The sequence below is a fragment of the Macrosteles quadrilineatus genome, unplaced genomic scaffold (assembly GCF_028750875.1).
Source record: "Macrosteles quadrilineatus isolate MER2022 unplaced genomic scaffold, UCM_ALF_1.0 Scaffold_7__1_contigs__length_78375512, whole genome shotgun sequence".
NCBI classification, from domain to species: Eukaryota; Metazoa; Arthropoda; class Insecta; order Hemiptera; family Cicadellidae; genus Macrosteles; species Macrosteles quadrilineatus.
In genome coordinates this window covers 42,584,897-42,610,291 of record NW_026542600.1, presented here as the reverse complement: position 1 = coordinate 42,610,291, position 25,395 = coordinate 42,584,897, and the positions used below count along the sequence as shown (strand labels likewise).

At 34.6% G+C, this 25,395-nt stretch overlaps 1 protein-coding gene across 2 annotated transcripts; it reads left to right on the top strand.

Annotated features, from left to right (window-relative positions):
- Window positions 1-832: 832 nt before the first annotated feature.
- Window positions 833-23,604, top strand: LOC128998487 (uncharacterized). Of its 2 annotated transcripts, none has more exons than XM_054424636.1 (9): window positions 833-1,350; window positions 11,555-11,654; window positions 14,080-14,317; window positions 16,146-16,244; window positions 16,764-16,925; window positions 17,524-17,660; window positions 20,750-20,888; window positions 22,883-23,012; window positions 23,350-23,604. In XM_054424636.1, the coding sequence occupies exons 2-9, from the start codon at window positions 11,572-11,574 to the stop codon at window positions 23,451-23,453; spliced, it is 1,092 nt and encodes a 363-aa protein (XP_054280611.1). In that variant the 5' UTR covers window positions 833-1,350; window positions 11,555-11,571; the 3' UTR covers window positions 23,454-23,604. The 2 variants fall into 2 exon arrangements, with proteins under 2 accessions (XP_054280611.1, XP_054280612.1); XM_054424637.1 differs by lacking the exon at window positions 833-1,350 and adding an exon at window positions 5,685-5,721.
- Window positions 23,605-25,395: the final 1,791 nt, after the last annotated feature.

Genomic DNA, 25,395 nt, shown 5'->3' with positions numbered 1-25,395 from the left:
TATCACATTTCAAAATGGCGGATCCAAGATGGCGGCCGAAAAAAATACATCAGTCATAACCAAGTGAAAATAGGTGGACAATTACTGGTAGTGTATACTTATCATTATCTAGCACTATTTTGGGATTATGGTCTTAGTTTGTAAATGCACAATGTTAAAATGGGCTAAAAATAAAGTTTTAAAAAGCCCTCGTAACTTTAGAATGAATCAAGATTTACTTAAACGGTTTGCGGCATTATAATCAGGGTAAAAATGTAGTTCGAAATAATGGGTCACAACCCCACCTTTACATTTGAAAAAAAAATTTTGCATCCAATATGGCGGATCCAAGATGGCGGCCGGAAATGACCACCTTGTCAAAATGAAGTACTTACTACCCAACAATGTTTGGAAGTGGTCTGGGATTGATATTTGAAAAAATGTAGAAAAAAGTTGGGGGGGGGGACAATTAAAACTCACCCTGTATATAAAATAAATTTGAACGAATAGTGTTTTAGGCCTCTGGGGACATCAAAATGAAAAAGTAAATCGGTCCCGGGCTCAAGTCTCACCATGAGACTTACAGTAATCCGTAATAACTACTTCCCTATAGGGAGATTCCCTAAAACCAATTCATTTGGTCTAGGCCGTCGGTTCGTAAATGTAAAATTAACCTCGATCAGCAGCAATTAATTTAGACATTAGCTTGCAGAGGTGTGTATGTGTGTGGAGATTATATGGGTGTTACAGGGTGTTACGCAAGCGGTATGCGATACAGATACTGACCACAGCCACCTCGAACCCAAGGCGAGTCAGTACAAGTAAATCTACACACATTGGTCAGTGTGTTAGTGTCACTTTAGCTAGCTACAGCTAACACTTTGACGGTTTCGCGAATTTCCCGGAAGTGTAATTTGAGTCGGTAAAGATCGTAAATAAACATATTTAACGTGGATAGGTTACTGATATGTTTATTTTATGTGTCGGGTTTTGTAGAACCTACAGACGTATATTTTTTGTCGAAAATTATCTTTCATTATGATTAGAAAAATTAAACATGTAAAATTGCCTTTGTTTTTCAGTAATTAATGCTGATCTTTGAAAATGCATTGCATTTAAACAGTTAATCACGTTGTACTTACTTTGAAATTCAATATTATTTTTTATCACAGTCGCTTTAAGAAGATAGAATATTTCAACCGAACAGCATAATAAAAACAGTAAAAATGAAATACGAGTTTATTAAATTGTAAACAGAACGTGCCAGTAAACTATTTTAGAGCAATAATGAGTTTAGGTGTGTTGTATTTTGTTTGTGGCCATATAAACTTTACGCGGAATTGGATACTATTCACATTGGAATAAACAAAGGTAAGTGTATGCACAGAACCATTTTAATTTTTAATTAATAAAAACGTATAAACGGGCTTCTTTTATTCATGGCCAAACATAACTATCACATAAACATACACACTTTGTGCATAAGACTCTGAGTTGTTTTGATCATTTTATATGAAATGCCAATATTGAAAACTTAATACAAATTAATGATACTAAAATGACATATTTTTAACATCGCTACAAACACTTTAAATTCAAATATATTAATCTGGCCGTTCTTAGGATTATTCCATGGATATATAAAATATCAAACTTTAACTAAGTGTTATAAGAAATGTATTATTTTTGTAAAAACCTTTTTAGTGAATTTCCCTATAGGGAAGTAGTTATTGCCGTAGGTGGCACGGTAAGGCCTGGAGCCGGGACCGATATACTTTTTTTCATTTTGATATCCCTAGAGGCCAAAAACAATATATATATATATATATATATATATATACGTCCGTGAACGCAATAACTTGAGTAATTTTTCTCCGATTTTGATGAAATTTGGGTTGAAGGTGTAAGGCGGGATAAACTTGAATGAGTTCGCGAACCAGCATGATCGGACCATGGAAACGGGGTTTTACGGAGGATGGGGTAAAAATTGGGTTTTCTCATTTTTGACCATCAAAACACAACATGTCCCAATTTCTCTCTAGACCATTTGAGAGAGATTAAAAAACAAATAATTTAGTATATTGAAGTGTTTTGTGTTGTTATTAGTTACGGAGAAAATTTAAAAAAATTTAAATTTAAAATTTCCATGTTATTCTTATGGAGAATTTTGTAAACTGTTGGATTTTACTTGTTTATGTATATATTTTTATCAAACTTGGCAAATTTATTTATTTAATACAAAACTATTATTTTTTTACAAAAAACACACACTTTATTATCCTCCCTGTAGCAGCTTGCAGCAAACCTAGGTACTCATTTTACCTAGTTATTCAAATAGATTTAATTGTATATCAGTTAGGGCAAATGGAGTCTGCAGGTTTGCTGCGGCAGGGGCATTTTAGATATTTAGTTAGTTATAGAGTATAATTTATTCCAATAAAAAATTCAAATAGTAATATTATTTACCTGATTTCACCATAAACCAATCCAGTGAAACCATGAGGTCTGATATATTATATAGTACAGGTAAAATTATACTAAAAAACCAGTAGAAAACATAAAAATTAGTCCATTCATGAAACTTTCAGGAAATTTGTAATTACCATTAGGTATTGGAATCTGAAGAGTCCCTAGTGATTGTGAGGGTGGAAGTACCATTTTATGGGGTTTTAAGTTTATGGGGGTAGTGATTTAAAAAAAAATTATTTATGGGATCCAAGCAAGTGGGGTGTCGTTTTCTATGTTTCTTAGGATGCAGAATCGAAAAAGAACATAATAAAAGCAATAAAACCGTCAGTTTATCAGAAAAAGACTAATTTATTAACGAAAAACTAAATATGACAAATTAATTAAGGTAAAATAATCCAGTTAATTAATATCAATCACCTATTACAAAATTGATCATGAGTCTGTGTCACATGTTAAAGTTGTGAGGAAAACTAACCAAGAAACTGGTAGTTACGCCTCTTTAACCACCACGTGTCATATTGTTCATCAGCTGATGCATCATCACCTTCCATGGAATCGTCAGGGTCTCTAACTCGTTCTTCTCCATCATCGTCTTGCCTTAACACTGACATCTTAGTAGTGGGGATGGGTAGCAGAAAAATATTTCAGTTCTGGCGGTGATCCTGCAGCTTAGGGTGGTGAAGATAATATATAAGACCAAGAATGTAAAACCACCCAGACCCCAATTTTTAAGGACCTTGGTCGCCCGTAATGACGTCATCAATATGGCGCTTGGAAGAGGATGCTGGGTCGCTATGAATTGGTTATTATACCAAAATGCCTGAACCGATTTTAATGAAATTTGGCATACAAGTGCTTGAATACGATATCTAATCCCAGTTTGTCACTGGTCGAGTTTGATTTGGTCATTTTAAAATGGCGGCCGTAAATAATTAAAATAATTCAAAAATGTTTGATGTTTTGTTTTTCAACTCTCTCCAGAAATTTGCAGCAATCTTTCATTTTCCTTGCAATCACAGGTTGTGATGCCATCTCTGCATTTCATGGATTAGGCAAAATACCCCCACTGCAGCAAACCTGCAGATAAGGTGAGTTTCCATTTGCCTGATTTGATTTTCAATTAAATCCATTTCAATAACATTAAGTTTAGTGTTAACTAGGTTTGCTGCTTTGGGGAGGGTAATAAAGTGTGTTTTTTTATTAAAATACGAATAGGTTAAATAAATTCGCCAAGTTTTATCAAAATATAACCATAAACTAGCAAAATAACTAATCAGGGTATTCAAAATAGTTTAGAGAGAAATTCGTAAATTTTACGTTTAGAGGACATGAGAAAGACATGAGGAAACATGAGAAAACCCCAATTATTACCCCATAAATCCCCCAGAACACCCCGTTCTCATGGTCTGATCATGCTGGTTCGTGGACTCGTTCGAGTAAATGTAGGGTTACACGTTTTTACCAAATTTCGTCAACATTGGGTAATTTTTGCTTGAGTTATTACTTGAGTTGTGCTAACGTTCTTTAAAAAGTACATGTCTACAGTCATTAACGCTGTTAAAGTTTGATGTTATCTATAAGTATAAAAGAGGATGTTTGTATATATATATATATATTTGTTTGGCAGTGATAAACTCAGACACCGCTGAACCGATTGCCACGAAACTTGGTACATACGTGTAGAATTTCATGGAATAGGTTTATACACCATCAATTTCGTGATCCGTCCAATCGGCTCCGCCCCAGTAGCTCTGGAGTTTCCCATGTTAACCTTATGAGAAATGGAATTAATGAATCTTAACAGCTGTTTCAATTAAACAAGTTGGTTCTGTTCTATGATGTTCAATAGCATTAAAGTTACAAGGATTACCAACAGGGTGCAGCACTATTTCTTTTACATTTATGACAACAGCTAATTTGCAACCAAAAGGTGAGTGATCATAGCGAACGAACTTCAACCTGGAGGCGAGTTAGCGTAGTGAACGAGCTAACCTGAAGGCAAGTGAGCGTAGCGAACGAGCTAACCTGAAGGCAAGTGAGCGCAGCGAACGAGCTCCCACCTAAAGGTGAGTGAGCGTAGCGAACGAGCTTCAACCAGGACGTGATTGAGCCATGCGAACGAGATCATCTTTAAAATTAAGAAGTTAAACGGGGCAAAGCCCGCGGGTTACAGCTAGTGTCATATAGAAAAGTAAAACAAATCATTGGATTGATTCTAACGAGTTCGCAATCCAGCATGATCAGGCCATGGGAACGGGGTTTTTGGGGGGATTTATGGGGTCAAAATTGGGTTTTGTTATGTTTAACCCTCTATAACATTTTCCAATTTCTCCCTAAACCATTTTGGATACCATGATGAATTTGAATACATTAAAAACCAAATAATTTTGTTTATTGAAGTGTTTTTGTACGGATATTGGTTACCTACCGAGAAAATTCAAAAATTGTAAATTTATCATTTACATTTTTATTCTTATGGAGAATAAGTAACCTGTTGTAGTTTACTCGTTTATGGATATATTTTGATAAAACTTGGCAAATTTATTTATTTATTTTGACCTAAGCTATTAATGTTTTAATTAAAAAAAAAAACACACTTTATTATCCTCTCCGTAGCAACAAACCTAGGTACTAATTAACTTAATGTTATTGGAGGTAGTGTAGTGTTTTTGGTAAAATGTTAAGTTTATTGTTATGTATTTATTTAATCTGAAATAAATACATCCGCCAACTGTTATCCAATATTATCACATCCCAGCAAACTACAAATACATTAGTATTCATGAGAATTACCTTTAAAATGTTATAACATACATACCTACTGTTCTATCGTGTTTGTTCGTCAACTCGTAATAAATACAATCCTACAAATTGTGCTAAATTTTGACTAAATCAGATCATAATTAATTGCTCAAGCTATCGTGTTCATGTACACACACATGAATAATGTTTTTGTCTTCTTGGGCCATCAAAACTAACAAGTAAGTCGGTCCCTGCTGTAAGCTTCTTTTGGCTGGGAAATTCACTGAAACTAGACACACATCCAGCAAACCAAGTCTCCCTCTAACCAGAACCGGATGATCTTAGGCCGAACCTAGCTAATGGTCCAACGCGAGGTAAATGTGTCTCAACAAGCAGGTTGCTGGGTATGTTTACTCTATGCACTCTTGAGGACGCAGGTTTGCTGGGACGGGGGAGTTTTCCTCCCCGGCGACGCGCGCCTACCGCGATCAATATTAGAACCTTGAACCACCCTGTGTATACCAGCATAAGGTAAGCTACAACGTTTGTTTTAGGAATTCAGTTAATGTTATACATAGGTACGTGTAGTAATCCAGGTGTTCTTGATTTTGGTGAACAATTGTGGTTTCGAACCACAATTCATTATAAAGTTGAATATCAGACTATGAATAATCCTCTTCATTACGGGTGTTATGAAGAGTCATTAAAATATACACCCACGATTATTATTTATTTTTACTTACTATAATACCCTCGCCGCAGCAAACATAGAGACTAAGCAAATTTCTATTTGGCTGATTGGATTTACTCTAAAATATATCCTTAAAAATTTCACATTTAATCCCTATATAAATGTATTTTAAATAATAACAAATGTAAATTTGTAAACATAAAAAAATGCACAAACAACAATAAAACCAAAGTTCAGAGAAACTAATTGAAAAATTATTTTTTATTAAAAAATAAACACTAATTTTGTGTTGTTATTAGTTTAACGAGTACTTAGGTTTGCTGCAACAGGGAGGGTAAAAAGTGTTTTTTGTTGTAAAATGTTAATAGTTTAGTAAGAAATTAATGTATTTTCCAAATTTGATCAAAATATGTTCATAAACAAGCAAACTACAACAGTTGACTTTTTCTCCATAAGAATAACATAGGAATTTTAAATGAAATTTTTTTTCTCCGTAACCATTAGGCGCATAATAACGCTGCAATATACTAAATTATTTGTTTTTAGGCTCTTTAAAAAAGGTCTAAAGAGAAATTGGGAAATGTTGTGTTTTGACGGTCAAAAATTAGAAAAAGCAAAATTTTTCCCCCATAAAAAACACCCCGTAAAAACATCCCGTTTCCATGGTCCAATCATGCTGGATTCATGCTGGTTTGGAGAGAAATTGTGAAATTTTTTACTGTCAGTATCAAAAATGGGGAAACCCAATTTTTACCCCATTGACCCCCCCCCCCCCCATAAACCACCATTCCCATAGTTCGATCATGCTGGTTCGCGAACTCGTTTGAATAAACACAAAAGTTTACACGTTTGTACCAAATTTCATCAAAATCGGATCATTTTTGCTCGAGTTATTGCGCTAACGGACACACATAAACTGAATTTATATGTGAATTCATATACTACAGAGTTAGGCAAAAGTCTGGAACCCCCCTGTTAACTTTTTAACGCGTTGCAGTAGGAAAACCAAACTCGGCACATATTTACACTACATAAGAAACATAAGGAATTGCACTTTTCTATCAAAGTTAAAACTTTGTACCAGCCCCCAAAATGGGGTATTTTGGGGGCAGCCCCAAATTTTCAAATGTAAACACCCATCATTGGACCCCTCATTTTAAAGGGTTTATCAAGAGAAATTGAATGGCGCAAACCTGAGGTCAATATCGCCCCCCCCCCCAATCAAAATTACAGCCAACTTAATTATTTATGATGAGCAAGCAAGATAAAGTCTGGACACCCCCAGTTAACTTTAAAAAATTCATATTTTATATCCAACCAAAAGGTGAATTCTCTTTTTTTATAAAGGTATGCTGAGTTTAGTTTTCCTGCTATAACCTGTTAAAAAGTTAATAAGGGATATTTCAAAATGACTGCTATTTTGATTAGGGGTGCGATAATGACCTCTAGTTTGCGCCATTTAATTTGTCTTGAGAAACCCTTTAAAATGAGGGGTCACATGATAGGTGTTTACATTTGAAAATTCGGGTCTGCCTCCAAAATATCCCATTTTGGGGGCCGGGTAGAAGTTCTACCTTTGATGAAAAAGTGTATTTTATTATGTTGTAAACATGTGTCGAGTTTGGTTTTCCCACTGCCACACGTTATAAAGTTAACTTGTGGTGTCCAGACTTTATCTTGCTTGCTCATCTTAAATTAAAATGGCTGCCATTTTGATTATGGGTGCGATATTGACCTCTGGTTTGCGCCATTCGATTTCTCTTGATAAGCCCTTTAAAATGGTGGGTCACATGATAGGTGCTTACATTTGAAAATTTGCCCCCAAAATACCCCATTTCGGGGGCTGGGACAAAGTTGTAACTTTGATGAAAAAGTGCAATTTCTTATGTTGCAAATATGTGCCAAGTTTGGTTTTCCTACTGCAACGCGTTAACAAGTTAACTGGGGGGCTACATACTTTTGCCTAACTCTGTAAATGAATTTGAACGGATTGTGGCCTTTAGGGATCTCAAAACGAAAAAGTAAATTTGTCCAGGGTCTAGGTCTGACCTTGAGACCTACGGTAATAGCTTATTCCCTATATATGAAATTCGCTAAAACGAATGTCAAAATTTGTAGTCGGTAACAACTACTATGAAATTTCCTTTAAAATTCTGTGTCTGATAATGCAGGCGCTTGAATAAATTTACTTTACCTTGATAGTAGATTGACGGCTTGATTTTTAATAAAATCCCTATGTCATGACGGTTCGTTTCAAGCTACAGTACTCGTATTCATAGTACATACTAATTAAAAATATTAATACAGTATTACAGTGTACTTCAACCAACGGGCATGTTAGAGAAACAAATTCTCGCTATGAATGGGTTATTTTTTAAACGCCTTTAAAAAAATTCTATCGACGAAGAAGGAACAACAACTAAATGCCAACATACTATTTATGGATAAAATTATTTACAAAGGTCAACCACAGATGGTTCAACATTTCTACGTATTTCAATGAAGCAAGTTTGAAGCATTTAGGTCTGGAATATTGATTTGAGTTAATCTTATAATTCAAAGAACAATAATATTAACTGATTTTGGTTATTTATTTATAAATTAAATAAGTACATTTATTTCCATACACAAATAACTAAAGTAAAAGCCATTATGACTTTTATAATCTTTAGAAATAATTATGAGTTTTTTTAGATTAATAATTTTAACCATCCCAAATAGACTGGCGATCAAACATGTTGCATAAAGTACTTAAATTATTGCCAGCTGCAAGTCCGTTCTATGGACGGGGCACATTTAATTAATGCAGTATAAGGATGATTTCCTAAGGCTAGGTTAAGCCCACCCATCATCCGTTTATGGCCGCTGTTGCACATCCTTCCTAAAATAAACAATGTACTGATTTACCCCCTTGCTATTTCGTGTTTAACTGACGACTAACTGCCCACGGAAGCTATCACCGGAAGCTCTCCACAAGAGTAAGTTACCAAAACTGACCTTTTTCCATTCCGGAATGGAAAAAGATCAGTTTTGGTAACTTACTCTTTTGGAGAGCTTAAAAAATAATCTTACACTAAACACCAACATATATGATGCACTACACTTGCTTGAGGAAATGAAGCAAAAGCGAAATAAATAGGCAAGTGCGAAGTCGTTTCTGGTATTGTGGAATTCTCTCGAAATTATTCTTAAACTGCATTGTTATTGTTGTTACTACAGTGGCACCTTGATAACAAGTCACCCTTGAACAAGTGTCGTTTTCAAATCCCCTTGAATTTATTTGACCCATAATCACATGTTATTGCAAACCTTGATAACAAGTCTTACGTACCAATCCCCACGAGAGTCATGTTACAAACGTTGTAGTGTATTTAGTCATAGAAATATTTTCAACAGAAACAAATCCGAACCCCGAGGATGTTCGTCTAGTTTTCTCGCTTCTTTACGATAAACAGAGCCAATTAGTAGCCTCGCTCTCATTGAACGAGTCTCCGAAAATACAACTAACCTCAAGGCGGGTTCTTTCCCAACCTTTACCAGCCGGTGTTGGTCAAGTGAAGGTAAATGACCGGAAGTGCCGGTTGTTCGAGGGAGTCATGTAAGATATGCTTACCAGCCATAGCTGTATAGTAGTGGATGGTGCAAAAAACACCACATCGCCCTCTCTATCAAGGGCCCTCACAGGACCTTTTTCAGGGTCCAAACCGGGGTGTTTTTTCAGAGAAGTCGGCTCGGAAATTATATTGATACAAACCACTTTAACACAAACATTTGACCTGTCTAAAAGTCCGAATTTATTTTCGGAAACGTTTACAATATACTTATTCATCCCTCAAATTTGTATGAATATTATGAACTAATCAAAACAACGTATACAAACAATACTAAGATAAAAAATTATAACATTTCAATTAATATAAAATATCTGCAAAATGTCTGTTCTCAATTAAAAAGTTTTTTTTTATTTTAATTTAAACTTTATTCTTTACGCACTGTCAACTGCAAATGCAATCATGTTTTTTTAATAGTTTTTAATTGTTTGATAAATAAAAATAATCACTTATAACTTAAACAGTTAAATCATTTTTTTATATTTTTTATTTTAAGTTGTAGTAGCAACCTAGAAAACCGAATTAGTACGGAACAGTTCACAAAATACCTGAAATTGACGAGAACTAGTTACTCATTCCGATTTCAGAACGACCTACAACAATCTACCTTACTGACATACCTCAAAGTAATACAATGCTTGGTAATTAATTTATTGTAATTTGTATTTATATTTGTTAGTCAATAATTAATTTCATTGGTCGGTAGCATTATTAAAACGATTTCATAAATGGCTTTAATTATACAGGGTGAGTTTTAATTGTCCCCCCCCCAACTTTTTTCTACATTTTTTCAAATATCAATCCCAGACCACTTCCAAACATTGTTGGGTAGAAAGTACTTCATTTTGACAAGGTGGTCATTTCCGGCCGCCATCTTGGATCCGCCATATTGGATGCAAAATATTTTTTTCAAATGTAAAGGTGGGGTTGTGACCCATTATTTCGAACTAAATTTTTACCTTGATTACAATGCCGCAAACCGTTTAAAAAAATATTGATTCATTCTAAAGTTATGAGGCCTTTTTAAAACTTTATTTTTAGCCCATTTTAACATTGTGCATTTACAAACTAAGACCATAATCTCAAAATAGTGCTAGATAAAGATAAGTATACACTACTAGTCATTGTCGACCTATTTTCACTTGGTTATGACGGATTTATTTTTTTCGGCCGCCATCTTGGATAAGCCATTTTGAATTGTGATAAATTATTTTAAATATGAAGGGTGTGTTGTGACCCATCATTTTGAACTACTTTTTTAAGCTAAATTCAATGCCGCAATCCATTTTTTGTTATCAAGTTTTATTTATGAAACATTGCAATATTTTTGTTAAAAATGTTAATATTTCAAAATCAAAATATGAAAATAAAAAATGTACCATGGAATTGAGTTTAGCTTAAAAAAGTAATCCGAAATGATGGGTCACAACACCCCTTTTATATTTAAAATAATTTATCACATTTCAAAATGGCGGATCCAAGATGGCGGCCGAAAAAAATACATCAATCATAATCAAGTGGAAATAGGTTGGCAATGACTGGTAGTGTATACTTATCTTTATCTAGCACTATTTTGAGATTATGGTCTTAGTTTGTGCAAGCACAATGTTAAAATGGGCTAAAAAAAAGTTTTAAAAAGGCCTCATAACTTTAGAATGAATCAAGATTTTTTTAAACGGTTTGCGGCATTGTAATCAGGGTAAAAATTTAGTTCAAAATAATGGGTCACAACCCCACCTTTACATTTGAAAAAAATATTTTGCATCCATTATGGCGGATCCAAGATGGCGGCCGGAAATGGCCACCTTGTCAAAATGAAGTACTTACTACCCAACAATGTTTGGAAGTGGTCTGGGATTGATATTTGAAAAAATGTAGAAAAAAGTGGGGGGGGGGGACTATTAAAACTCACCCTGTATGTAGGCTATTTATACTGTAACGTCAGAGTAAAATCATAGATGAACTAATAATATAATTATATTAGTTTATATATGGTAAAATAAATACAAATACTACTAATAGAAAGTATAAATTGAATAATTTCCTTTATTTTGATCCTTAGGTTCTTCTACGAATATAATGTCAGCTACTAGAGGAAGCGGTGGCGGCAACCGGCCGACCAACAAGCGCCAAAAAGAGCTGGAATACTGCGAAAAGCTCAGGTAGGTCTATTATAGTTGAATTTAACTACTCATAACATAGCCGTGTTTTGTTAATACAATTTTAATTACGATTACCTACAACCGTTTTTTTAAGTAGCCGTTACAGTTCAGTACTTAGGATTGAAAAGTTTCACATAACAGCATTGTTTACTTTCATAACAGTATACTTTTACTCATAACAACATGGGTAACGGACCAATGAGGTTCAAGGATTGAGAGAGGAGAAGCACAAGTGTAATGATTCGAACTTCAACTATACCTTCCGCAAAGATTCGTAGGCCTATCTACAGTTCTCGGGCGGCAATGAATAAGACTTTACGCTCAAATAGCTATCCCCTTTCCCTTGCTCTAGATGAGTTCTCAAATTTGCTATTGTTTGTTTACAATTTATTACTATCATTGAAATCAGCTGTTTTTACTGTAAAGTTTTAACAGGAATATGCATACGTTTTGCTGAGCATCTTCTAGGGCGTGTTTACTGCACAATGTACATTACAACTTTAAGTTCTTATGTAGATTTGCTATAGCTTTGTTTCTTTTATTTTGATATTTAATTAATTTTAATCAAGAAATAAAATAGTTTTAATTTTACTGGTCTGTTTTGTGTATTTTCCTTCGTGATGAAAAGTATTGTTAATAACTTGTACGAAAGAGATTTTCTAGCACTTGTTCCAATTTCCCCATTCTCGGCTTCGCCGCATATGTGAAAATAGCTCTCACATCCTCGGCTTCGCCTTGCACCCGAAATTTGGTGATCCTTTAATTGTTCAGCGTTGCTTCACCCACGAAACATAGGCACGCACCGGAAAATGCCACTTTCGATACTAGTAATGAAATATACTAATGCCTAATCATGAACCCAATACTAAAAAGTCGAAAACATCAGACAAGAAGAATATAGGTCCATGGTTTACGTGTTTTTATTTTCTTTATTTCTTTCTTATATCTCCCTAGTTTAGCTATTAGAAATCTAGAAATAGAAAAAATGTAAATAATCTCGAAATGTATGGCCACACTTCATTTACAGTTCTCGATCGGCAATGCTCGTAGTACACAGATTGTCAAATAGGTATTCTAATTGTCTTACATCTCAAAATATGATTGGAGGGTACAATGGACACTTTAATTTAACTACGCCTACGAACCTTATATGAATACAGGGTTAGTAAAAAGTGTGGAGACCCCCTGTTATTTTTTTAACGGCCCATACTAGAAAAACTAAACTCGGCACACCTTTATGGCATGTTATGAAGTACTTTTTGGGCATAACCGTCACTCGGTGTACATCCCCAAAATGGGGGATTTTGGGGGAAACTCAAAAATTTCAAATTCAAAGACCTATCGAGTGACCCCTCATTTTGAAGGTCCTGGTAAAAGAAAACCAAAAACGCAAACTAGAGGTCATTATCTCAATCCAGTAAAAAATGGCAGCCAATTGAAATTCTCAGAAGTTGAATTTAACTTGCAGCTTTCCAAGTCTGGAGACCCCCTGTAAATTTTGTAGCGGCTCACACTAGGCAAACTAAACTCTACACACCTTTTTGGCATGTTATGAAGTACTTTTTAAGCCTAATATCCACTTGCTTACCAAACCCAAAATGGGGGATTTTGGGGGAAACTCAACAGTTTTAAAAGATAAGCCCTATCAAGTGACCCCTCATTTTGAAGATCCTGGTAAAAGAAAACTAACAACGCAAACTAGAGGTTTCTATCTCAATCCAGTAAAAAATGGAAGCTGATTGAAATCTTTAGAAATTGGAAATAACTTGCAATTTTATATTCAATTGGCTGCCATATTTTACTGTGTTAAGATAGAGACCTATAGTTTGCGTTGTTAGTTTTCTTTTATTATGACCTTCAAAATGAGGGGTCACTCGATGGGGCTTTTCATTTAAAATTTTTGAGTTTCCCCCAAAATCCCCCATTTTGGGTTTGGGAACTTATGATAATTTCAATTGGCTGCCATTTTGTACTGAACTGAGATAGAGACCTTTAGTTTGCGTTGTTGGTTTTCTTTTACCCGGACCATTAAAATGAGGGGTCACTCGATGGGTCTTTGTATTTGAAATTTTTTAGTTTCCCCCAAAATCCCCCATTTTGGGTATGAACACCAAGTGGCGGTTATGCCCAAAAAGTACTTCATAACATGCAATAATGGTGTGCCGAGTTTAGTTTTTCTAGTATGGGCCGTTAAAAAAATAACAGGGGGTCTCCACACTTTTTACTAACCCTGTATACAATTAATTATGAAAACTGCACTAATAATCTTGGAATATAACACTGATGAGATTCTCTCGAATTGCCAAACAGCAACTATGAAAGTCTATAACCTCCGATTATGCAGTTTCTTCACATTTTATTCTTTCCACAACAAAATTTTCATCTTTCTTCTTGTACTTGATGACGACGTTGCGATGGTTCGCAGGCTGATGGACGCGGAACTCATGTCCTTCTACCAGTATTGTCAGCAGCAGGGCTTCACCTCTGCCGAGATGGAGGTAATCTGCGCTCCTCTTCTCCAAGCAGTCCGCAGGAGCACTCTTCGGCGAGTACTGAGGACAAGTCTGTTCCTTCTGGTCCTCATCCTGGCTGTCTACTGGCTTGTCACTCTCCCGACCGTCCGTCTTCATCTCACGGCAGTCGCTAGAATACTCATGATCAAGGTAAGAGTGATCTGGCGGGAATATAAAGTTATAGCATAAATCCTACATCGAGAATGTCAAGAGGCTGAAGAGAACCGACTAAAGTCCTATAAAAGCCTCACCAACTGGAACTTCCTGATGACATGACGTCACGATGACCAAGATAACTATGACAGTTGTAAAGAGGAACAAGCTGGTTTTTGTGACAGAGCGCGGGATTTGGGTCCCCGAGGTTCCGGGCTCAAATCCCACCAATCACCAATGGCAGCTATGTAATAATGCCAAATGCCACGATCCTCTAGGCCTAGCCTGAAGTAATCTGTGACGTGAAACGGCACCAGGTGAGAATACCTACAATTGACTATACACAGAAATTGTGACTGACTATACACCTGACTATACACAGAATAGACTTCCCATGTAATGATAAAGTTTGAAGCCAAAACACGTGGTGCAATCTGTTGAGATTGTCTATCAACTAATGACAATATTCTGTGTCAAGTGCTCAATCAATCAGCTGTTTGCTATGATATTGCATTGATTTGAATTCATATTTAACTCAACACTAGTACCCTCTGGTGAGATGGTCCTAAACTTCATCTAATTTCTTGGCTTACAATTTTTACAATACATAGGAAGTCTACTCTGTGTATAGTCAATACTGTCATACGATGTGAACGAAGTAGGCCTACATAAAATATACTATAGTATTAAAATGTATTTGAATATCAATCATACCATAGGTCTTAGCTCAAATTAAATTAATCGAAAGTAATATTACATTTTGAAACATGTAAAATCTCAAAAACCGAACTCATTTAAATAATCACCTTATACTTTTAACACCACACTCTCTCTCAAGTATAACTCCTAAACAACTCCAAAAATTATTATTACTGTCAAATAAGCCATGGACATTTGATGGACATTTCAAATCAAAATATTTTTACCCTGGACAGAAAAGGGTTGGGGCACAACTGTCAAAACCCGAGACTGAGACACCTCACGGTCCTTGAACTTGTTCCTTCAACACAGCTTATAAATCACGGACCTCCCAGTACAAGAGCCGTTTAATTGAGCCCATGTGATATATTGGTCCACGCCTCCGACTCGACATCCCTACAAAATGTGGGACCAAGATGGTCTATTAACGGAACCTTATCTTGAATGAGTCATTGTCACACCAGCAGGTGTCTTGCCCAACCGTTGCTTTGGTGCTTTCCTCAATCTAAGATAGCCTCTCTCTCACGGGATGTATCAAGATCGAACCCAGAACCTAGTAGAATGCATTTTATAGATCTAAGTATATTTAGGTTAGGTCTATTGAGCTTATATGTAGGCTAGTTTTGAAACAACTGAGAGGCAAAATGCAATAAAAGAGGTTGTGTAATCTAAATCCAAATACATGTTTGTACCCAATTACAGTCTTGTTTTTCCTTACCTTTATACATATATATTGTAAAAAAGTGATATAAAATATATTTAAATTGATAATTATGTAAATTATTAACATTTCCATTAATTGTGGTCAAAGCACTAGGCCTATACAATTTCGAGGAATTTACCGGTATTCTAGTAAAATAAATAATTAAAACCTCTAATTTAGGAATAAATGAAAATTATAGAATATTCTAGCTGAACTGCTTTCGCCAAATGATATTTTAGTAACCGAAGACATTATTGGTACTATGTAGAAATTAACTAAATCTTAAACCAAATGTTAACAGTTGAAATTCAACCAAAATAAATCAGCCTATTGTCTAGAAAATTCTGATTGATGTTTCAAATGTCAATAATATATGTTTTGTACGTTTATATGAATTGCGAATTAACTGTTTTCGGTCCACAGGCATTGCCTCTTTGGGACTGGAGGCCACTGTTCTATGAGTCTTGTTTGATGAACAATCCTTTCTACGAAGGCTACAGACTGTCAGAAGACGACTGTGTGGTGAGTAAGGATCGATAATTTAACTATTCCTCACACTTAAGAGATACATTTTTACTTGTTAATTTTCTAGAGACGACAGGAATTGTATCTTTAAGAATAACAATTTTCTTTAATGAAAATGAAGATTTTCAAGGCAAACATAAAATTAAATATGCTTTATTCATAAAGTACAGATTTGTACATTTAATGGTGTCAACTAATCTATCTTAAATAATAATTTACGTATCTTAGACCATTACTAACATTAAAAAACAATAACCAGTGAATGAAAATAATCAAAACTAAATCAATTATGAATAACACTGAGAGGGGAGGTGGAAAAATACTCTTCCAAGGAATAAAACGCTTTCTCCACTAAATAAAGTTTTAGCTTTCTCATGAAATTCTTCTTCTTATCGGCAATTTAAACAAGGCTTGTCCTGAAGAAACAGTAATTTGAAAATCTGATGGTGTTAACTTTTAAGTCAACATAGATATTTATAAATATATGTCACCAATCATCAACATGTTTTGTTGTAGTCTTGTGAAGTACTGGACCATGTTGATCGGTTGAACAAAGTGAGTTACAATTTAGTCCTGGACTCCTATCTCAACAGAGATGCTCCATTCATTGTGACAGATGCTATGGACAGCTGGCCAGTTATGAGGACTGACGAGTTCTACTTCGATAACATAACTCAGGTAACTTAAATTTTGGCTATCCACAATCCTGTATTGGTCAAAAGCTAAACAAATAAAATTCTCTTGTAGAAGTTTAAATACATCAAAGCACCAATGACTATTGCATGGCTAATTTAAGGCTCCCAGAACATCATCCAATGTCAATGAAACCATTGACTATCCACTATAACTCCTATCCACTGTGCATCTTGGAGCAAATTGTGTTGTTTTTTTAAGTCACTGTGCATCTGCTCAATTAATGTTTGAGAGAGGTGTAATAATTGGGAATTTAGATGGGACAGATACTTGTAGATGATCAAAGACTGAATTGCGCCTGATGATGAACTGGTATGACTAATCAAAATCACCAGCTACTGTTAAATATTGTATATGTATGTATACAGTTACCGCCTGATTACAGTACGGGTGTTTATTGAGCAGTGTTGGAAGATGTTTGAATTTTATCTGTACAAAACTCGTTTGCAAAATTAAACTTGAAACCCTCGTGAACGTTGGCGAACTATTTCACATTAAACATTGATCAATAGGTAATGGGTATTATAATTTGTCCCATATCATTTTAACAGTATGTTGTAAATATACAATACATATTTTTCAGTTGTATTTGCGTGATGAGAAACTCATAGAGACGGTTCCTTGTATCTTGACTACCAATTTGCGCACAGGATCCTCTGATCTTTTGGCCTTCCTGAAGCGTATCCACAGTCCATCCGTGGATAAATGGTTTGTCCATTGGTGAGTGCAAGGACATTTTAATAAAAAACTTTGTTATATTTCTACCAGATTACTACTGTATTTTTGTTTTATTCACAAAAAATAGAGACCAAAAAAACCTTGAACCATACTTTATCCTCCATTTATGCAACATGTATTTATTGATATTCACCTAAAACTACTTTGTGATGATATTTCAAACATTTCATGATGTGATATAATTCTATATCGATCTATTAGAAAAATCTATACATGAAACAACCTTATTGTTTATTTTCAACTTATGCTTATTTATTACTGATCTCAAAAGTTACTACTAAAATAGTTTTAATACAATTAATTTTGAAACATATATTTTTGTTTAGTTGTAGGTACGGTAGTAGTTTAAGATACGTATATTACAGATTTTATTGTCATAAAATATTATATACAGTTTAATAATATTATATGCTATGTACTTATGGACAGGCCCTACAGTCTTTTAATTATTCTGTTAACTTTATTCATTTACTGCCAAATCATGAAAAATATTGCATTTTAAATTGAATTAACATATGTTTTCTAAAATAACAATTCTGTAGATAAAGGGTATTGGAGATTACAGAATTTGTAAATAGGTAGTTGTATTGTAGAAATTCAAAATAGAAAGAAATGTTCAACTATATTTACTAGTTAAAAATGCTTATGTTGTGTTTAATGATTAATCCTATAGTACACTACATTTTTCTATGTTACCTACATAAGTCAATCTTGATTACCACCTTGATTACTTGATACAATTGCATTTTGTAATATACTTGAAACAAAATGTAATATTTTGAAATATTTAGATTTTTGAAACCTGGAGTTTGTTTCTATAATTTATATTCTTGATTGTTTGTAATATTGTATTATTAACAGTGTTTATTAATCATTTAAACATCTCGAAACTGGAATGCTAGGTACGTGTTCACGAAAGCGCGCCGTTGGTGCAGCCTTCCCGCACTACCTTGTGGGACCCAGCGGATTTTAGCCAATTCATCGAATAGTGCGCGAAGTTGTTAACTCGCTCCTGCCTTCAATAACAAAGATTAAGTACAATAATTTTTATATATTCGTAATCTGCATTAAATTCCAGAATGTAATGGTATAAATAAATTTTACTTTTGATTTGAAATAGAATTTCCATAGTTGAAGAGAGTTAAACATTTTTACATTGTGACATGAAAAAGTTAGTATGCGAAGAAGTATTTTATTTTTGGGCCAGAAGAAAACTGTAAGCGACAGAGTTGTAGTTTAAGAGATGATTTTTAACATGTGATCGAGCAATTTACAATTAAGTTTGTGATTAATAGCGCGACGAGGTTGATTTTATGTCGCACCAACCTCCTCAGTCCAGCAACTCTTTATGTTTTTGCTACTCGATTATTGTAAAGCTAAATAAATGTCAACCTTTTTTAATAGTTGATATAAGTTAAAGAATACAACTAACTATTCTATGGATCTGATCATATATTTCATTTATTTGCAGAAGATAAATATAAATACCGGTACCGGGCTGCCGCCCATGAATGAAACTTTTAGGGACACTGTTTTACAAAACCGTTTGTTTCTCCAATGCTAGGAACATTATGAATGAATGTACCTACCAAAAATAAGTTAGGTGTAAGGCAGAGATTGAAGAAATTGGTTTTGTTTCACAACATGTAATGCAGCCTTTGTACTATATTTAAGCACGATTGTGGGCAGTAAAACATATTCTTAAAAGTACTGTTTAGTATTATTAACCAAATCCTTTACTCTTATGTTTTAGTTTTTTAACTAAAACTAAAAACTTATTTGGTTTGCAAAGTATTATATTCCATAGAAGAGTATATGAATAATTAAGCAAATGTTAATTTAAATAGCTAAGTTGACACTATTCAGATGTACTAACATGTACTTGTCTTGTATGAATAAAGATATTTTGATTTGATTTGATTTGATTATGTGTGATGAAATGAATTTTAAAACATACAGAATAACAAAACACTCAAAACACTTTTTTACTAATCGTGTCTTTGCAACATTATACAAATACTCATATTGTCAAAGGAACACGACTAACAATTCGATTTGTAAATTTATTATTCAATTTTTGTTATTGCCTTTACGTTAAATACTTCCTAGGTTTAGTATTTAGGACCTTATCAATTATTTGCTCTAAGCCTTAATATTTGAAATTTTTCATTAATTACCAAACAAAGCAGATGATACACGATCCCTTGTTACATTTAAACAAAGGGGGATTACCAGTCCCTGTCCCTGGATATATAGTCTACATTTTACATTTTAATTAACGGTAACATTGTATGTAAATAGTTTACCTAGAAGGTAATAATACAGTATTTAGTTATGTGTTACCTGTAATAAAAATGTATTTAATATAACTATTGGTTGTACTCAAAACGTTTCTGGGAGTACCGTAAACGTAAAGATCAGCGGAACCAGGGAGAACGGCCCGCGGCGCGATTTATAAATAACCTCTTTGCGTTACTAATTACTCCATTACACACGGCTAGAAAATTTTATTTGAAATTGCTTGGTTATATGCTGAAGATCATCTCATTAGATACAATTTCGTCGCTTGAAGTTTGCTTCTGACCAAAAAATAAAAAAAATCCTAGCTTAGTAACTTTTTCATGTCAAGGTGTGATATTTTTTAACATTTTTGGTTGTTAAAATTCGAATTACGATTTAAATAAGATTATATTTATACTGTCAGATTCTGCAGTTAATTCAGATTCCGAATACATAACTTTAATTGCAGTCAACCTTTTGTATAAACGGCCAGGAGCGTATTAACAACCGCGTGCACGGCTTGAGGAACTGACATATCTGCGTTGGGTCCCCTATAGTGGTGGACGAAGGTTGCCGAAACGGCGCGCTTTTTATCCCACGTCTCCTATCTGCCCGGTGTTCCATTTGTGTTTTATACTTCGATGGTTAAATCTTGCAAAAGTTTCATTCATTGCATTTTGATAGCGTTGATTCGATAATCTTTGGTAGAAAAATCTGGAAAAATCTATAATTTTATAAATCCCAATGTTTTGCAGATAACTATTTACCAATGAAGTGTCAATGTGTTACAGGCAAAACTGTGACATAAATGCTGTGAAGGCTTTACGCAAGTTCTACCAGAGGCCGTACTTCTTGTCTAACTCAGTGTCTCCAGCTCACTTCAACTGGGTACTCATGTCATCTGACTACAATACCTACAACTACAAAAAGGTAAAACATCAACATCCGTAATTGGTGTCTACAAAGTAAATGTACTCCTGAATAATTTAAAAAATAAATCAATCTTCAATGAAATTCTGAGAGAAGGTATCTGATGTAGTTTCTAGTTACATAATCAATAGAACAACTAGCTATAATGTTGAAGTTTAGTTTTTAGGAGATGACTGTATTTTTGAACAAGTAAAAATCCTGGATGATGTTTTAGATGTATTGCAGAATGATATTTATGCTACAAGCAACAAATCAACAGCTTAGCTTGAACAACTCAACTGAATTGTAGTTTACCTTTAAGCTGCATCGGTCAGTATTTTCAACAATTTAACAACACATAGAAGTAAAGGAACAGAGGATACACTCCACAGTGCACTTAAGTGGTGTCTAGCATTAGTGGTGGTGTCTAGCATTAGTGGTGGTGTCTAGGGCCAAGTCCCCCACCACCCCCTTCGCCATCATGAACTAAAGCGCTCATGCTGATGGTGGAGGAAGACCCTGTGCCCTGTGCGATAGGAATTCCTGCATAGTGCTTGCCGTTCGGGCTCTCCCTTGCTCGTCATAAGTATGTTTCTGTCTCAAAATACCAAGAGCTGAAAGCACATGGTTGCCTCATAAGCGTGTTTCCTCTGTACCGTATTTCTCTGTAACAACACAGCCATCTCCCAAAAACTTTCATTCAACAGTCTATTCAGACTATTTAAGATTACCATATAGTAGTAGTTTAGTGAGTCGGTGGCTTAATCGGTAGCGTCGCGGACTTCGAGCCTAAGGCAGCAATGGCAGGGGTTCGGATCCTGGTAACTGCCAAAAACATTTAATCAGTACAGATCACCTTTGTACTGTACCTTCTCACTCCTAGCTTTGCTGTATACGATCCACGCACGGGCGGTTAGTATATGTGGACGGGCAAATGTAAAGTAAAAAGGGGCCAGAAACCTCTTTAAAAACAATAAAAATATAAAAAAATAATAATGTTGCTATATATGGTGTCATATTTAACAAACGTTGAGAGCCTGCCATACCTTGCCAACAAAAAGGTAAATTTACCTTATTTAAATCTACCTATAAAGTATCTGGATTTGTGAAAATATTAATTTTAGTAAGAGTTCACAGTTCATCCCAAACAAAATTTTACTCATTAAAACATTTTGTTTTATACAATCATTGTTACTCTAACAATCATCATTTGAATCTGGGTCTTAATTTCCTCATTATGTTTGGAAGTAACAAGAACAAAATGTTCTTGTTACTTCCAAACATAATACCGGTTCAAAATACCGGTTGTATTCAAGTGATTCAGCTTCAAATCTTTAGAGTGAAAATCAGAAGCCTGATAAAAACAGTATTATTCAACAGTAGAACAAATATTTTCAACCTTTTTACTCTAAGTATTTTTTTTAACTCTAACAATCATCATTTGAATCTGGGTCTTAATTTCCTCATTATGTTTGGAAGTAACAAGAACAAAATGTTCTTGTTACTTCCAAACATAATGAGGAAATTAAGACCCAGATTCAAATGATGATTGTTAGAGTTAAAAAAAATACTTAGAGTAAAAAGGTTGAAAATATTTGTTCTACTGTTGAATAATACTGTTTTTATCAGGCTTCTGATTTTCACTCTAAAGATTTGAAGCTGAATCACTTGAATACAACCGGTATTTTGAACCTTATTTGTATAACGGAAGGTTATAATATTATACGGAAGGTTTCCTCATTATGTTTGGAAGTAACAAGAACAAAATGTTCTTGTTACTTCCAAACATAATGAGGAAATTAAGACCCAGATTCAAATGATGATTGTTAGAGTTAAAAAAAATACTTAGAGTAAAAAGGTTGAAAATATTTGTTCTACTGTTGAATAATACTGTTTTTATCAGGCTTCTGATTTTCACTCTAAAGATTTGAAGCTGAATCACTTGAATACAACCGGTATTTTGAACCTTATTTGTATAACGGAAGGTTATAATATAAATGTTTGAATGATTGAAGGTGGAGCTGGACTCTGGCCTTATCATGTTGGCACAACTGAGGGGTGCCACAGTTTTCAAGTTGATTCCCCACAACCCATGTAATGCATCCTGCCCTGAACTGCAGGGCACACTGCACGAGGGTGAAATGTGTGAGTACAACTACCCTAATCATCTCCCTGGATAAGATCCAACAGAGAACTTAGATAATATTTGAAACTTTTGGGACCAGGTTGCTTCATAGTGTATCTATGTTAACAGTAAAGATAATGGCCACTATCAACAATTATCGTTATGCCAAACAATTTTTAAAAAAATTCCAAGAGTAACCACTTACATCAAAAATTATCAATCATAGTACCAATAGGTACAAACATTGATCATATACTTAGATCAAATAGATGTGTAATGATTTATTACCTTAAATATTCAATGTTTAAGTCAAATTGTTATAAATTTTGATTGATTGGACCTGTATTACTGTTCCAGTGGTATTCACAAACTTCCTATGGACACTGGAGTACTACCCAGGCCACCGCTTAGACAGTGTTGCCATCCTTACCGAAACTGTCTGGGACGAGAATATGTCTTGATCCTTGCTAAAGAAAAGTCTCTTTATGACCAGTGATTAAATGTCTTAAGCTTAATTTGAGTCTTCTTTATTTTGTACTATAAAAATTGACCAATCAAGTTCAGGAAATATCCAGTTAAATTCACCTGTACAAAACAACATTGGTTTTAGCTATTTTTTCAGCTTCATGTTTTTATGTGTGCAATTTTTTTTCAAAACCACATGATATACAAATCATGATTTACGTTTTATTTCAAGTACAACTGTATACTACTTTTTTCTAGTCCTACTATAAGATTTGTAGGGAACATAAGAACAATGGTTTTCCAGCAATGGAAGGAAAATAATTATCAACACTGGATTAAATAAATTATTGTTTGGTCAGAATGTTTAAAAATTTGGTTTCTTGTCTATAATGACTTAGGCTTGTCGCACACTACGGCAGACCAGCTCAGGCAGATCAGGTCAGACCGCTCAGGTCCGGCAGTTTTCCCACACACTACGTCCGGTCAGTCCGCTCAGCTCGGGCGTTTTTTGAGCGCCAACCTCAGTCAGTAGTCGACAGACAGCGGCATTGGCTGCATGTATGCTTTGTGTCTTCTTGTTCAGTGCGATGCGATTGTGCGATGGGTTCTAGTAGTAGTGATGAAGAAACTGCTATAGTAGCATTAGCACTTGCTGCGGAAGAGGACGAGAAGGCCCAAAAAACCAGGAGAAAAAGGAGGAAATTTTGGGTGCACAGTATTAATGTCGCACGGGATAGTGAGGGAGAGTATCTACTCTTTTCCCAAGATTAAAAAACGACAACGTAAGATTCTTCTACTGCTTGAACTAATCACAGCAACTAATCACAGAACTGTATACCGCACGAGCTATTGCACAACACTGGTTCTGGCCGCGGGCCGGCGTCTCGCTCCGGCAGCTCCGGCAAAAATCGCTCGCTGACCGAAAAGTGCCGGAGACGGTCTGACCGGACTGAACTGAGCGGTCTGACCTGACGTAGTGTGCGGCTCTACATTTGAATACATGGCTTCCGAATTTTGCCGGAACGATCTGACCTGATCTGCCTGAGCTGGTCTGCCGTAGTGTGCGACAAGCCTTATGCTGATCTTAAACTATTTTTCAAATGCAACTGCTGTTTAATACAACAACTTAGACCTGTACGATTATTTTAAGATATGGAACAGATTATGTTAGGTTTCACTTATATTATTTACAACACCAATATGTGCAAACATTGATTAACTGTGTAAAATGTTGATTTAGGAAAAGGAAATAGTACCACTTTTAGTAAACAATGAGTTTAACACCAATGTTGATAATTTCCAATACATTAATTTCTTCTTAGCCAAGTTTAAAGCTCATTTTTAGGGTGTTGATGAATTTATTGATGATATGTACTTACTTGGATTGTTCAACTATCATGCCTTTCTCTCGTTAAACATAGGTTGGTTCTGACATTTGCAAATCAATATATTTCAATAATCCTCATTATATAAGGATGTCATGATATGAAATCTTTTTCATTTTAAAAACAAATCTCAATCTAATCTTAACCTTTTTAAATAAACCTTAAAACCATCCTCTTTCAAATTATTACTAAATATTATACTCTTTTGACAAAAATGTAACACTGTAATATCAATTACTGTATTACTATATGAGACACCATGAGACTTGTTACATTGTGTGAAAAGAAAAATCTGGTCCTAGGACCAGTGAGATCTATTACTGTATTACTTGCCAATATCCATTAACAACCCAACTATCATTCTAACCAAGGAATCATCATTATGCATTGTTTTTATTGATGTGATTACGTTTAAGCTTAAAGTTTTCATTGGGACTAACATTAAAATTTTATTTCCTGCTATAAGTTGACATATGGGTTTGAACGTGTATATATTCATAATAATTGAATCCTCCCATGGTTCATGTAAGACTATGGGTAGCATACAATGTGC

Bases quoted from the DNA above. Each gene is read 5' to 3' on its own strand.
- LOC128998487 (XM_054424636.1), top strand. From the start codon at position 11,572: ATGTCAGCTACTAGAGGAAGCGGTGGCGGCAACCGGCCGACCAACAAG. The intron at 16,245-16,763 runs GTGAGTAAGGAT...GTTTTGTTGTAG, and splicing joins TGTCAGAAGACGACTGTGTG to TCTTGTGAAGTACTGGACCA. The intron at 17,661-20,749 runs GTGAGTGCAAGG...AATGTGTTACAG, and splicing joins GATAAATGGTTTGTCCATTG to GCAAAACTGTGACATAAATG.